Consider the following 12,403-nt stretch of genomic DNA (forward strand, 5'->3'; position numbering starts at 1 on the left):
TCATTGATTGGTTAAATCCACAGACTTATAATGGTTAACTCGTGAAAATTTTATGACGTTCATGTCTATTGTCAAACGAAACTATTGTCAATCTGACAGTGTGACAGTGCAATGACATTGTGAGACTATAGTTGTCACGTAGAAATTGAATTTTGTGTAAAAAATATTACGACCATTATTAATTAAAATTAATTATAGTGATAATGCAAAACACGCGAAACTTAGTGTCGTCGATGTTGGGAAAGCAAAGTTAATCATACTACCGAGTGATGACGTTGAGCAAGGACGATGTGATCTTTAGAGTCAATAGAAACAAACTTTGTCGTCTCATTGTTTGATTATAATCATTATCTCTGCGGAGATATTTTGATATGTCACATTTTGGGAATTTTATGGACGGCGTCCCCGTGAAAATCTCTGAAAAATACAAGCGGCCGCCCCGAATAGATCTGCCGTACAGCGTGCACGAATGCCCACTACGAGCTCAAAATGTGGTCGACAACGCTGTGTATTGCACTCAATTTGAGACTAACGTGCTGTCGAAGCTTAAGGAACTACGGAGTGCTAAGGAAACAAAGAAAAACGAACGTAAACATCGCTTACAGTTATTAGAGGAAGCCAAACAGAAGAAATTGGATGCAATCGCGGCAGCCGAGGCTGAGGAAAAACTTAAACAGCTCAGCGTGTCTGAAGTGTCTTACCCGAGTACTGACGAGATAAGTGCAATATCTCCTGATGAGAAAACAGACAAAAACTGTGATACTACTCCTGTATTAGAAGACTCTCCCGAACCGGAGCCTGCAGTTCCTGAAGTCACCTATCAGACATGCGGTAACCCCGAACCAGAGCTAAATATCCTACAACCTATACAATTACAAGCTAACTACCCACAGAACAGCTTACTAGATGATCCTGATCCTTTGCAAGAATATAAAACTAATACTAAGATTAAGAAAATACCACAATATAATCACAATGTAGAAACCCTTACATTTAGAGATTTTGAAAATGATACTTCTAGCCCGTTTGATAATGTGGAGCTAAAGACTATAAATGACATGGAATTGTTAGCCCAGATACTGCAGAGTCAGAAAGAATCTACAACAAGTTGCAATCCACAGCAGCATATACCTGACCAAACATTTGCAGCTCCGAGCTGTGCATCCCAAGCTCAGACCGAGGGGCTTGCTTATCTACCCAATTCATACACTGAACAACAAATGCAGGGCCCTGGATTAATGTATATAACACCACAACACTATCCCGTTTCTAACGGTTACTATGTACCAGCTGACAATGTCTGTGATAACCAAATGCCAATGGAAAACATGTACATGCCAAATTATCAATATTATGTTCCTACAAATCCATATCCTGCTAACCCTCAATACTATAACAATCCATTATCAGTCAGTACGGACATAAACCAACCACAAAGTGAGTCTACATTCATTCCTCAACCATATTATTTTCATCAATACCATCCAATGCCTGCACAGATTCCAACTGAAAACATGGCACGGGATGACAACAAAACATATGAAAACACAAGTACTCAGATCAAATCGCGGTCTCGCAGTGTGCCGGACATAGTTAGAGAGTTGAATGAAGAAATCATGTTAGCAAGGCTTCGAGCAAATGAAAGGTCGTCTCACAATGTAAGTCCAGCACCAACAAACATTCCAAAACCATCTTCAAGCACTGAAAAGAAGGAAAGGAAAAGCAAACGGAAACCAGAACAGCTACCAAATCCTTTAGAAAAGCTGTCTCCAAAGCTCCAGGATATGTGTAGGAAGATACATGGCATGGGGTTCCCGCTTGACAGGGTTGCCAGAGTATGTACGCTTGTAGGTGATAATGATAAAAAGGTGAGATACTAAAGTTATTTCATTATTAATTTAGACAAAATATCTGAATTAATAAAGTAGAGCAGAGATAAATTAAGTAAACATTTTTGCACGGAAAAACCTTATATCTTTCTGTTCTAGAGCATTTATCTAATAATTGAAAGTGTGGTTCACTATCTTTATTGCCTTCCGTTTACTGAGAATGTATTGAATAATGTAAAAACACATTTGCAATGTAATATTGTGCCAAGATTATCCATAATTTATATAAAAATATCTTGCACAACGAAGATTGCAAAAATTGCTCTTAGCCCTAAAGTAGCAATATTCAGTTATTTACGTTAGAAGTGCGGAAAGAAGGAAATTCGCAACAAGTGGCGATAAATTAAAACAAGACACCAAAGGGCGTGTTTTAAATCGACACAAGTTGCGAATTAGCTATTCGCACGTGTATCATACAATGTTTATATGAATGTCATATCTATGTATGTCTGTAGCCCAAGCGTGCCCAGAAACTGTTATTATGGTTTGTGTATCAGTATAATAATATCTTGCACATTGCAGGAAGAAGCATGCACATACACAATGTATTTTGTAGATCCTCGTATACTTTAGCATACTTGGTTATGCAATAAATTATTGCATGTCACTTTGCAGTAATCAGGAATAGCGCAAGCTTTTCAGTTCAACATTTTACTAGTAATAACCAATAACCAAAATAAAGTAAGGTATTTTAAACAGGTTCAATATCTATTTCCCTGAATTTAATTTTCTTTAAAAAAGTGACGTTCAGAAAGTAGGTCACAAGTATAATTGGATGATGAATATGCCCGTGTCTGTCCTATTCATGAGACATTAATTAGCATACACAACTGCCTACTGGCGAGTATTACCTAATAACAGAAGTCGCCATCAGTTATATCGGTTGTAGCTGCTCAAAAATATCTGAACTCGCACTCTAACGCCTTGACAATACCTATAGAAGTGTGTTCAAATATTTGTGAGCACCTTGGCCACTCCGATATATCTGATGGCGACTGTACTACTACTACTACCCCTAATTGACATCAGTAAGCCTTATGTCTTCGTAATAAAGCCCACAAATTGTCAAATAGCAGTATGGATTCTGGTACCTATTTAGTAGCTATAAACCAACCTATGAAGTTTTATTACGAATAATTTGTTTTGCCGACATTTGTACAGTCAATTTCAAAGATATTTTTACACTTTTGCAGCTTACTTCTTTGTAATAAGGCGAAAATTTAAATACATATTTTTGACGTCAAAATCGTCAAATGTACAGTCGAGTTCATAAATATGTATACATTTCTTCACATTAATCCATTGCATTTATGAACTCGGCAGTGATATACAAAGTCACGTTGCTTTATTAGAACATTTCTATAATGGTTCGTAAGTTGAAGGTTCTAATTTCGAACGTAACTTTTTATTAAATGCCAGTATAAGTTGACCCGTTTTCGTTGTCATTTTCCAGGTAATCGAGGGTCTTCTAATACTAGGCGAGCTGATGGACCTTGGCTTTTCAGAAGGCCGAGTGTCCGCCGCGCTGGCGAAACACGAGTTTAACCGAGACAAGGCATTGGACGATTTGGTGTCGTAACGGTTAATAGGAAAACGGTATTGAAAAGAAAAATATGTGGATGCCCGTAAGACGTTTAAGGTGATGGAGCAGTAGTGACCAATAATTATATTTGAAAGAAAAATATACTATGCTTAATTCGGATATAGTTTAATTTCACTTTTTACAAGCTTTTATTTAACTTGCCCTGTTAGTATGTATATATGTATGTATGTTTGGTTTCCGATTGAGCTGAAAATTTTCATACATATGTAAGTCGGGTGACAATGAAATATTGTGGTACAATCGAGCTGATCTGATGATGGAGGCAGGAGGTGGCCACGGGAAGTCTGTAATAAAACAACGTGACCTAATTGTGTTTGGGGTTTTTAGAATTGTCTTGATGAGTAAGTAAGAAAATATTCTTTATTGCATCAACAATTATACATTTTACATACATGTAAAACTACAAATAAAGTTTAAAGGAAAATAGAACCAGGTAACAGGCGGTCTTATCGCTAAAAAGCGATCTCTTTCAGACAACCTTTAGGTAGCAGGCAATTTAGAACTCAGAATTGAGTATTAGTTGCATGTGGAAAGAAAAGTACAGTCAGTGATAAAAGCTTGTACCAAAATGAAATTTTTGCCAAAAACTTATTCTTATAGGCATGAGATGACCTAGTAGCACAATCGGAATAGAACAAACCTCAAAATTTCTTGGACAGTCTTGAAATTTGGTATGTATGTAAATTAAAGGAATAATTTATTCATGTCCATACCATTTGACACACTTCCAGGGGACATTCTTTTAATAGGAAACTCTGAGGGATATGAATTCCACTTTTGTGTATACATTTGTACATGATCTACCCCAATATCAACATTTCGACCAGACAGATCGTTCCAACCAACCTTAGTTACGGAAGCTTACCGGAATCGTGGGAATTTTTCAATTCCTTCCTTTTTGTATACTCGCCTTAGGGAGGTAGGAAACAATTGTTTGACAATTAAAATAAGTAATTATTGTTTACCTACTGCTCAGCTCCATCGGCCACATTTGAGTAGGCTGTTTGCTAAAAATACTTACCTAATTATAATACGTTTAGTGGTTGGACGAAAAATGCCTGTAATTTAATGTATTTTGCGAGCGTTTATAAAATACTTACCTATCATTACGTCAAAAAAAAAATTAAGACATCGGTCAGCAAAAAGTGTTATTTTAAATATGCGACCTCACTTGACTTGTACGTATAGACCACCATTCCATTCGTAGACATTACGTATTATTTTAAACGGTTACAACTTTTCGAGGGTATTCTTTTTAATAAACGTCTCTGATGGTGGCCTATTATTACATGTCTTCGAAATCGACTGGCTGATTATTTTTTCGGCGAAATGATAGACAATCGTGTAAAACGATAGACGCGAAAGAGTGATATATTTTCAATAATATATTAAGAGTAGGTAGTGTGTCGAAATAATTATTATGCTAGAATCTGTACCTAAGACTGAGCGGTGACATGATTATTAACAGTTATTAAAAATAATTTTCACAGGTCCATTCATAAGAGCTGGCGCTGCCAATGTTAGATTAGACATTCAATGTCAGAGGGCCTACCGCGAAAACCGAAATTCGCATATTGCGGGGATCTTTCTCTTTTACTCTTACTAATACGTAATTAGTGACAGTGAAAAATGCTCGCAATTGACGAACTTCGATTTTTGCGGTTATAGCCCAGCTCTTTGGACTTTTTTACGCGGTTGTCACACCGATGCGGATCCGCGCTCCGCTCCGGTGTGTTAGCGAGACAGCGCTATGCATGTAACCGATGTCCTGCTCGCACGACGAAGCGGCTAGCGGATCTGCATTCAATTTGGAGACCGCCTTGTAAAGGCTTGTAGCATGTAGTAAGAGCGTATAGTTAACGAAATATAATTTGCACCGATTAGTCATAAACCTTTTTCGTTAGGAATACAAGGGGACAAAAGAGCGACAAAGTGCATAGTACGATTAACTAGTTATTATACTTTGTGTTTCTGGAATTATATAAATAAAACCTTTTTTCAACCATTCAATCAGTACTTTCGATTAAATATTTAATTGTAAACCAGGAAAACTTTGAAATTATAATGTAGAAAAAGGTGGAATCAAGATTGTTTATGTCAAGTATACTTATAGCGAAGCCGGGTGTTGATGATTTTATTACCCTATCTATTGTAAAAGAGCCATATTATAACATTCATCGGCGCAAATAACTTTTCTTTAACTATAACATAAATGTTAAAAATATTGCCGTTTATATTACTTGTTACATGCGTTTATAAAACAGTCTCCTTGTGTACCAACCAATCAGTATATACTTAACTGCCATAATGTGCAGTCATTGCTCAGTATGGTCATAGACAACTGATTTAACAGGGACTTACGGAGCGGTTAAATGGTTATTGTATTGTAATATGGTATGGGCGATTTCCCGCAACTCGACGACTGGCGCCTATTTTGCGTGACAGAGGTTTTGGCTATTCTTGCCAGCCCAACTCTTCGAGGAATACTATCAAACCTTTGATATGGAGTAAGACCTCGGGGAGGTCTGTCGGGGATCCGAGATGTATTGCCCTGTATGGGGCCACTCCGCTGCATTCCAGCACCACCTGTTTCTTCTGTTTCCATGCATCCTCGGCATAGGACACTGTCTGTGACACGTGTTATAAAAATATGTTTGTTAAATAGTCCATTTTGACACTGGGTACCATACTCAGTCGGACCTTCCTTAGTTGGTTACATGGTTAAATTTGCGATCTAAATTCCCCCAACCCCAAAATCTAAGACTGCAGTGAACGTCATCTACTGCTGTCAAGAAACCTAGAACTCCGTACGTCTGTGCTGACTCAGTTGTCTGTGGTATGATGCTATTCTTAGCCTACTTAAAGTAGAGAGCTTATTTATTTTTATTGCCTTCACTTCTTAATTCTTCTAGCTAATAAGTAATGGTATCTTTGCCCTTTCTGTTATCAATTACTTTTACTGCACTGACATCGAAATCATTTGTATTCTTTACGTAATAAAAAAGGAAATTTCCGTAGTTTGGAATGAACAGTCGCCTCCATCATACAATTCATAGGTACATGATATTTATAGAGACCGTGCATGTTGGAGGGTTAGCCATCTCGTGACCGCGAATAGAAAGAGAAAATATTTCACGCTTCTAAGCAGGTGCTGCCCCCTACACTAAACGCTGGCTCTATTTTGCATAGTAGGGTCTGCCATCTAGTGTCATAAATTTAAAAATCATAAATAATGAATAATAGGCGGCTTCTGTGCTGCCGTCTACAGCTGCACGCTCCTTATATTATCACTATTATCAGGGTACTGTAAAATATTTGAAAAAGCACTCTCAAGTCTCAACGGCTTGACTAGAGTCATGTTCAGATAATTATGAGCACCTTGTTATACTTGCCGCAAAACTAAGAGGCGGGTCCGGTCATAATGCCATATCTTTCACTGTTGGTTGGTCTTAACAAGGGTAAAGGAGATAGCATTATGATCTCAGTTGCCAGTTAGTTTTGCGCTCGTTGCCAGCTTCAAAAGTGCCGTTAATTTATCGCAATGCCTCTTATAGGTACTACCGGGGCGCTTTTTTGTTCCACCAGAGTTGCGTAAGGCAGAAGGGCGGTGTGAGTGAAAAATTTCACCAATAAGAACGAAAAAAGAAACGCGCGCGCCAATCATGGAAAGTGATCTTGCACTGCTTCACTACCGCGCTAAGATACAAAAATATGTGACCCGATTTTATTTTACATGCTCTTATATGAATTGATCTTAAATGAATGGTGCCAGTCCAGTGGTGCCACTCACGAATTCGAGCCAATCCTGCAGTCTAACGCTACTAGTTACGATCAATCGCGCGCGTGATGCAAAATGATCAATCAATCGCGTTGTGGCGTTAGACTGCACCATTGGCTCGAATTCGTGTGCGTGACACCGCGCGCTGTACTGGCCCTATTCTTAGTGCCCGTAAGGCCTGTCCTTAGAGATATATATATATGTCAATGCGTGTCACATACCTATTTTTGCGGCCGAAGAGTAACATATTATTGCAGGTAGTGTACAGTCAGCATCTAATATATTTGTAGTGACTGCCAAAGCCACATTACATCGTAAGACATTCCAATATATTCAGTCATTTCGGCCGCCACTATCTATTTGTTGCTGAATACACCAATTGATTAACTTTTCACCCCAAGAGCTCATTTAGACGGTGCGAGAACTTGCATGTGAGTTTCATGACATTGCGGTATTTGCTCGGTTGGCCGAATTGGTTGTAACCTCAATAGTCCTCAATGCAGGGCTGCCAGTACATAAATCTTGATTATACGGAATTCGTATCGAATTATACGATCTGGCAGCCCTGCCGCAATGTAACTAAAATCGCATGCGAGTTCGCGTGCCGTTGAAATCAGCCCTAACCCTATATCACGTGCTTTAACCAAAAAGTGTATGCTTACGACTATCCTTTCTACATTGTAATTCAGTATAAGTATCCAGGATAAAATCCAAACAGTCCTTATTTTTAGTACATAGTAAATATTTATTTCTACATTAAGTGAAGATATGCATTTTGTTATAATAATATTCGTCCATTTAGTAAATTATTAGCTCAGAAATTTAAGAAGTGCTTTTGGTTTATGTCGAAATATAGTAGTGAATTTACAGACGCTGTGAGATGTATCGGAGCGGCTATTGGCCATGGTGCTCAGAAATATCTGAATAACTTCCCTTTGACATGAGGCGTGTTCAGATATTTCAGATAACCTTGGCTGCTCCGATAATATCGGAGATATATTATGTCTTATGGCGAAAGTAAACAGGTTTACCGTTTACACTTTTTGAATTTTAAATAAAAACACACAACAGAACGTATTCATTCTGTACACAATTACTTAGACGAGGTGCACTTCTTAAGTTTTCGGCAAATCAATTTTATGTGAAGGTAACAGCAGTATCCAGGATTAGTAAGAGTAATCTGACGATTGCGAGCGTATATTTAATGAGATTATTTTAACTATTGTCAATCCTCTATATCCAATTCTGGATACCAGTGTATAGAAACTTAAATTCTTTATTATGACATGAATTTATTATGCACGTGGCGGGCATGCGACGTGCATGTTAAACAAATGCAAGCGTGCCTGCTCAAATCACTTGTGAGCCCGACGCCACGCTGCACCCCCCGCCGAACGCTCCGCTTCGAGCGTCCACTTAAGCCTTAGACTAAGACCTCACAAGTGATTTGAGCAGCAGCGTGTACTAAGGCCGTTAATATACGCTTGCATTTATTTAACATGTAAGCCGCACGCCCCGCCCCGCTGCACGCCCAACTCGAGCGTCCACTCAGGCCAAGGCAGAATAGTTCTTTGTGCAACAAGAGAGGAAAGTTGGTTTTTCTTGCGAGGGACTCAAAAACACGAGATGTAAAATAACTTTGCTCTCGTGTGACCCATACAACTTTTCACCTCAGTAGTGAGAACATATTAAAGGTTAAAAAAATTCAGCATCGAGTAAAGTTGACCACATTTATTTACATTCATGAATGTAAGGCATCATCATTATGACGAAAGCTTGTCTCACTCCCTGGAGTGAGGAAAGTCGCACTTTCGCCACTCCCCGCCGGAGTGACGAGAGTTCTTGTTCGAGCTGCCGAGGTGAAAACAATATTAAACCATTTCAAACTATTGCCATTGGAAAATATAACTTAAATGCTTTGGAATATAGTTAATTTTGTGGTTAACAAAATTGTAGGAATATTATGCACTGAAATTGCATTCGTAAAATTAAAAAACGAATTATTGTTATAGGTCAAACACTTATGTTTTGTTTTAAACATCACAATGTATATAAATGTACCATGTATGTAAAGTATTTTCGTAGCCAATATATTAACGATACCTATGGATAATTGTAGAAAACGAAAATAATTGGGAGTAGGTAAAACTGCAATGTACTAACACAAACCGTAAAACAGAGGTCATAGAGTAACTTATATACCTAATAACTATACTATGCCTTAAACAGTTTTTTGACAAGTTTTCACAGATTGTTTGTTAGATACGATATGATATTGATGCATCAAGGCGGTTTGTTTACAGTTTGTGCTAGTGGCGTCCCCTACGCAGAGTTTTGCGTAATATTCTCTATTAAAAAGCAATGTAATATTGTTTATCAGGATATTATACATATATCATCGTGTTACGTCGTGGTACAAGGGACCCTGCCCCCACGCACCGCGCTTCTTATGAAGTTGATTTCGTTCTCACTGGCAATCCTTTATCCTAAAATGAAACTTAACGTAAATGTAAAATAAATAGACCGACATTTAAGCATTTTTAGATGTAACAATGACATGAGATGTTTTCTGCTTTACTACATACAAATTGAACAGACATTTCACTAACATTGTCGCAAACGCAATTTTATTTATTAAATGAACATTAATTAAGTAAATCGTTCAAATTACGATGACAGTTGCGTCAATAGAAAATGAACTTTAACGCTATAGTAATAAGGGTGCTGTTGTCATGGTAGTTTGAGAATAAATAACGAACATCAGTAATATCAAATATGTACCAAGGTTTCTCTTCTGCTCTATTTCTGCGTTAGGCGCTTATCACACTGCATCCGGTTGGCAAGTCGCCCCGACGTTTGAGCGGGATGTCGCTATAAAATGGGTATAGCGTTGTCTCGCTTAAACATCGGAGCGACGTGCGAATCGGATGCAGTGTGCCATGCGCCTTAAAACTGAGCAGTCTCATTTTTAACGTAGGAATAGAGGTAGATAACTTAAAGATACGTCAAACATTTGCTAAAGATACGATATGGATTAGATAGGTCAGTGTCAAAAGTGACGTTTCTTCAAACAAAAACGTCACTTTTGACACTGACATGTCGTATCTTTAGGAAATTTTTGACTTATCTTAAAGTTCGAATCGGGCCGTATGATATTACTGACAGTGATAGCAAAGAGTTGTCGATTGTAATAGAGAGGTAAAGTCTAAGATAAAAACATGGCACTAGTTGACAGCCTAAACAGATGGCACTGTAATGCGCCATATTTTTGTGGTCACTGGATGCCAAACGTCAACTTTTGACAATCAGAGTGAGCGCATAATGCAAAGAGTAAAGTATACCTATAGGCAGAATGTACGGTGCAGGACTTACAGCGTCAACTGGTTTAGCTGTCAAATTCGAAGCACAAATGTCTTAGACTTGACGCATCTTACTCGATCAATGTACGTTTGCTAATGGGTATTGTTTGTCGCTCAATTATACGAGACGCGGTTTCGAGGCGGTTTTTGAGATTAGATTTTTTTTGTAATTTTAAAAGTTGATTGAAGATTTTGACGATCGGTTTGGCCTAGTGGGTCGGAGTCAAAGATGTTTTCTATGTATTTGTATATTTTCCCCCCTTATTCATAAATGTGTTCTAAAGTTGACAAGCCGGTAACAATCGTTTGTCCCTTTCCATCATACCAATACGTCGGAAGGAAGGTGTATTTTTCGCTGTCTTAGAACCCACAATACTTCTTGGCTGTGGGACTTAGTAAATTTGTGTAAGAGTGTCCCTATATTTTTTATTTATTCATTGGAGATTCTTTCGGTTTCAAGTTTGAATGAAATATTAGCTACAAGCATTTTAACAATCTTTTAAAACTGACTTTTAAAAGGTAATTTCTAAACTTTACCTATTAACAGATTTACATGCTCTGGGCGTTCAAAAAAAGGCCATAAAAACCGCAGCTCATTACGCCGAGCTGCGATGGCCTGGGTTGGCACGTCGAAGTTTGTATTTTACAGATGTCGCTAGCAAAGCTTGCCCTGTCAATCCCTAAGCCCCCTCCAGACTATGCACGTGAATCGCGGCTAGACTTCGCGGAGCGAACATACCGCGACGTTGACGTAAACTCCACACTCGCACAACTTCACGACGATTTCGCAGTTTGGTTCGCGGCAAGATGGCGCCGAAGCGTCAGCTGATCGGATTTAGTTTGCGGCAAGGCACTGATTCAAACTGGGAACTGTCAAATTGATTTTTGGTTGATCAAGTTGGCACCCAATATAACCAAGTAGTCGCCATAGAAGGTTATGACAATTTAACATATTAACCGACTCGTGAGCGAATCGCGGCGCGAAGCGATTGCGAGTGTGGGGTCTTGCAAGTTCGCGCTTCGCGTCTCCTTTGACGCGGGCCAAACAAATACCAACAAAAAACGGGGAATAAGGCGAGAAGGCGTGAACAATCTGCGAAATCGACGCGAGGGCCCTCCACACTCGCGTTCGCGGCTTCGCACCTCGATTCGCGCACGAGTGTGGAGGGCTAGGTCTAGAATTGTGTCAAATTCTTGTTTTTTTTGGAATTTGTTGGCCTGGATGCAAGCTCTTAAAGCCAAATCTCATAGAACAAAGCTAATAGAGAAAGGGGCAAGCTATGATGGCGCCATCTATGCAAACCTTAAACAGTTGCCAACCCCATTGGACGCTAATTGTAAGAATTGTAAGTGAACGCTTGGTAGAGTGCGTGATTTTGTACTTCGGCTTCACATCAATGGAAATAATGTATAAATAAAGAGTTATTTTTATTTTGGTATTTCAAGTGTCCTCTATCTTAAGATGTATCCATAGATGTGCAAGTTGTTGCAAAATTTCCAAAAAGTTGGAAAAGGTCTCGCAAATTTTCAGAGGAATTGAAATGAAACTTTCAATTTACAAATTTTTTCAATGTGGAAATTTCGCAATTTTCAAACATCCCAATGGCACGACAAATGCGTTTTCACGTCAACTGCTGGAACAAGGGTAATTTGCTGCTTAAAAACAGTGAGCAAAATCGGATTTAGCTTTCGACATATTCGAATGTCATTTCAACGTGCGGGACTTGTATTAACAAGTTCGAAACATTTGGATTCTATTGTCTTTGTCCCTTTA

At 38.5% G+C, this 12,403-nt stretch overlaps 1 protein-coding gene across 1 annotated transcript; it reads left to right on the forward strand.

Annotated features, from left to right (window-relative positions):
• Positions 1–101: 101 nt before the first annotated feature.
• On the forward strand, positions 102–12,058 carry LOC133527145 (uncharacterized). Its single transcript, XM_061864039.1, has 2 exons — positions 102–1,868; positions 3,343–12,058. Exons 1-2 carry the CDS (start codon positions 372–374, stop codon positions 3,466–3,468), a joined length of 1,623 nt encoding a protein of 540 aa, XP_061720023.1. The 5' UTR covers positions 102–371; the 3' UTR covers positions 3,469–12,058.
• Positions 12,059–12,403: the final 345 nt, after the last annotated feature.

The sequence above is a fragment of the Cydia pomonella genome, chromosome 17 (genome assembly GCF_033807575.1).
Source record: "Cydia pomonella isolate Wapato2018A chromosome 17, ilCydPomo1, whole genome shotgun sequence".
Lineage (NCBI taxonomy): Eukaryota > Metazoa > Arthropoda > Insecta > Lepidoptera > Tortricidae > Cydia > Cydia pomonella.

What these genes read in the sequence shown, in the direction of transcription:
- LOC133527145 (XM_061864039.1), top strand. Translation starts at nt 372, where the DNA reads ATGTCACATTTTGGGAATTTTATGGACGGCGTCCCCGTGAAAATCTCT. An exon ending in TAGGTGATAATGATAAAAAG is followed by an intron (nt 1,869 to 3,342) that starts GTGAGATACTAA and finishes GTCATTTTCCAG; the next exon opens with GTAATCGAGGGTCTTCTAAT.